The sequence below is a fragment of the Myotis davidii genome, unplaced genomic scaffold, assembly GCF_000327345.1.
Source record: "Myotis davidii unplaced genomic scaffold, ASM32734v1 scaffold575, whole genome shotgun sequence".
Classification (NCBI taxonomy): domain Eukaryota; kingdom Metazoa; phylum Chordata; class Mammalia; order Chiroptera; family Vespertilionidae; genus Myotis; species Myotis davidii.
In genome coordinates this window covers 7,889,491-7,892,186 of record NW_006290306.1, presented here as the reverse complement: position 1 = coordinate 7,892,186, position 2,696 = coordinate 7,889,491, and the positions used below count along the sequence as shown (strand labels likewise).

Below are 2,696 nucleotides of genomic sequence, written 5' to 3'. Positions count from 1 at the left end.
TGGTTTCTTTGTTCTGCTTTAGCCTATGTGTGATCTGAGACCCGGACACCCCGACTGCTATATCTGTCTGCTGTGGGGAAAGACATTGTCCTTTGTTCTCTGACACAAAAGGGATGCTTTCAGACTGATGACCCTGCATTGATTGCTAGGAGGACCTGCCGGCTATGGGGGGACCATCACCCACTACTGAGCTGATCTTGCTCTGTGTCTCTGTGTGAGTAAAAGGTTGTTTCATTCAGTGCTGGACTGACTATGTTGTGTTTTCCTTGATTATCTATCTCTATCTATCTATCTATCTATCTATCTACCAGTATATCTATCTATCTATCTATCTATATCTACATATACAGTTCTTAGACTACAGCCTGGCATATAGTAAAGACTCACTGATGTTAGCTATTATTTTACTCATATTTGGTCTAAATTTTCCATGGCTTATCTCTAAGGTACAAACTTTGCAGGATTGTTTGAGGAGTAAAGATAATGTGTGGAAATATGTAGCAAAGCCCCAGCACATGTGCACACAATAATGAAAGCCATTATTTAAGTAGCATACTATATTACTGATTACCGACAGGGTTTCAGTGGTCTATCAGTGAACTTGTTATCCAAACCTAGTAGCTTAACATAACAACAATCATTATAGTACCCTTCACTCTTCTGTGGTTCCAAATAGAAGGGCTAAGCTGAGCTATTCTAGATCAAGGACTGATTGCAGGAAGGAACTGGAATGTGAAACTGGCCAGGCATCTCCCTCCTAAATCTCTCGAGTAGCCTCAGGCCTCTCTGTGTGCATTTAGACTTCATTTAGACTCCCTCACCAGGTGGCTTAGGAACAGTGGGATTGCTTCTATGGTGGGCCACTCTCCCAGGCCCAAATGTTTCAGCTCACAAGGCAGAAATGGAATCACATTTAATAATCTAGCTTTGCAAACCACTGTGCCACTCCCACCGTGCTCCATGAGCCCAAGTAATCACAAACGCCTGCCACATTCAAAGGGAGGGAAACCCCCAACCTTGCGATGGGGAAAGTCAAGGTTCCACAAGAACATGAGGAACATAGCACCACGTGACCATCTTTGAAAACTACAGTCTTCCCAGGCTCATATCTTTTTTAAAAAATATATTTTATTGATTTTTTACAGAGAGGAAGGGAGAGAGATAAAGAGTTAGAAACATCTATGAGAGAGAAACATTGATCAGCTGCCTCCTGCACACCTCCTACTGGGGATGTGCCCGCAAACCAAGGTGTATGCCCTTGACCAGAGTCGAACCTGGGACCCCCCGGTCTGCAGGCCGACACTCTATCCGCTGAACCAAACCAGTCAGGACGAAAGGCTCATATCTAAGATATAACATGTAAAATGTGGAGGGACACTATAAAGCAGTCTCCTAGTTGCATTTCAGCAAGCGTCACAGAAAGCACTTGTGTGGGATTTTACAATGTAGGTATATGTTTATTATGTCACAAGTGTCATTCTTTTTGGCAGGTCCTCCGGGGGATCCAGGACTCCCTGGCCGCTATGGAGAAATGGGGGCTGTTGGGTTCCCCGGCCCCCCCGGCCCCCCGGGTCGACCAGGGGAAACCTGTCCAGGTATGAATCCACTGGCTTTATAAACCAGGTCTGCTCCATCCTCCGCACCAGAGGCTTTTCAACTTTAGCTGACACTGAACCACCTTGGGAGTGTTTCAAAACACCGAGGGCTGTCTCTACCCCAGACGAAGGATGTTGGACTCCCTGGGGCATGGACCTAGGCCTCTGCTGTTATAAAAGTGCCTTGTATTTCTAATGGACAGCCAGGGTTCAAAACCATGCACTCCAAACAGTTAATCACTTGCTGGGAAGAAACCCAGGTTCCTGGGCCGCACCTCGGAAATATTCAGTCGAGGTGTCAGGGCTGTGGTGAGGAATGTGTCTGCATAACAGGCTTCCCGGGACAGCATCACTTGCAGACGAGATCTGGAATCGTGCCAGGGTTCCAGTGTTTCTGTGGGTCTTCTCCACCCTCTTGGATGGCTCTCCCTGTTGATACCTAATTGTCAAAATTGACTTCCTCCACCTGCTCCCAACTTAAATTTCCCACGTGAAATGTGGAAATACAAATTATGAATTAAAAAGTAAAATTTTAATTCAGTCTTAGTTAAAAACACACACAACAAAACAACAATCTTCCTCTTTCCCCCCCCCCCTCCCCCTCTCAAAAAAAAAAATCCCTATATGTGCTTTTCTCCTTCCTCTCTTTCCCCCAAGCATGTTACCTCTACCTTTCTCTCTCCTAAGCTCCAAGGGTCCAAGTCTACAGGAACACATGTTCTTTTTGCCTTAAGTACACCAATGTGTAGAGCCTTTATTATACATACTTTATTTTTTAATGGTCTACAGTATTTAGCATGAGGTAAGCAGGGCTCTGGGTCAGCCACCTGTAACTGAATCACAGCCCTGCCACTTAGTATAGTGAAACAGTTATGCATTCACACTAAGGACTAAGAACATTCCAGGTTCGTCTGCTTACAAGTTGTATGGTCTTGAGCATCTAGTAAACCTCTATGTGCCTCAGTTTTCTCCTCTGCAAAATGGAGTTCTTGTTTAGGTTGAAAGAAGTAATCTATATCTATATCTAAATCTACATCTACATCTACATCTACATCTACATCTACATCTATATCTATATCTATATCTATATCTATATCCTCT

The 2,696-nt window shown here is 44.3% G+C and overlaps 1 protein-coding gene across 1 annotated transcript in view; it reads left to right on the top strand.

Moving 5' to 3' along the window:
• The window catches only part of COL4A4 (collagen type IV alpha 4), a 112,718-nt gene that overhangs the window by 52,788 nt on the left and 57,234 nt on the right, over nucleotides 1–2,696 (top strand). Inside the window, exon 16 of the mRNA XM_015563696.1 lies at nucleotides 1,491–1,595. Coding sequence (XP_015419182.1) covers nucleotides 1,491–1,595 — 105 coding nt within the window. The remainder of the gene's footprint in view (nucleotides 1–1,490; nucleotides 1,596–2,696) is intronic.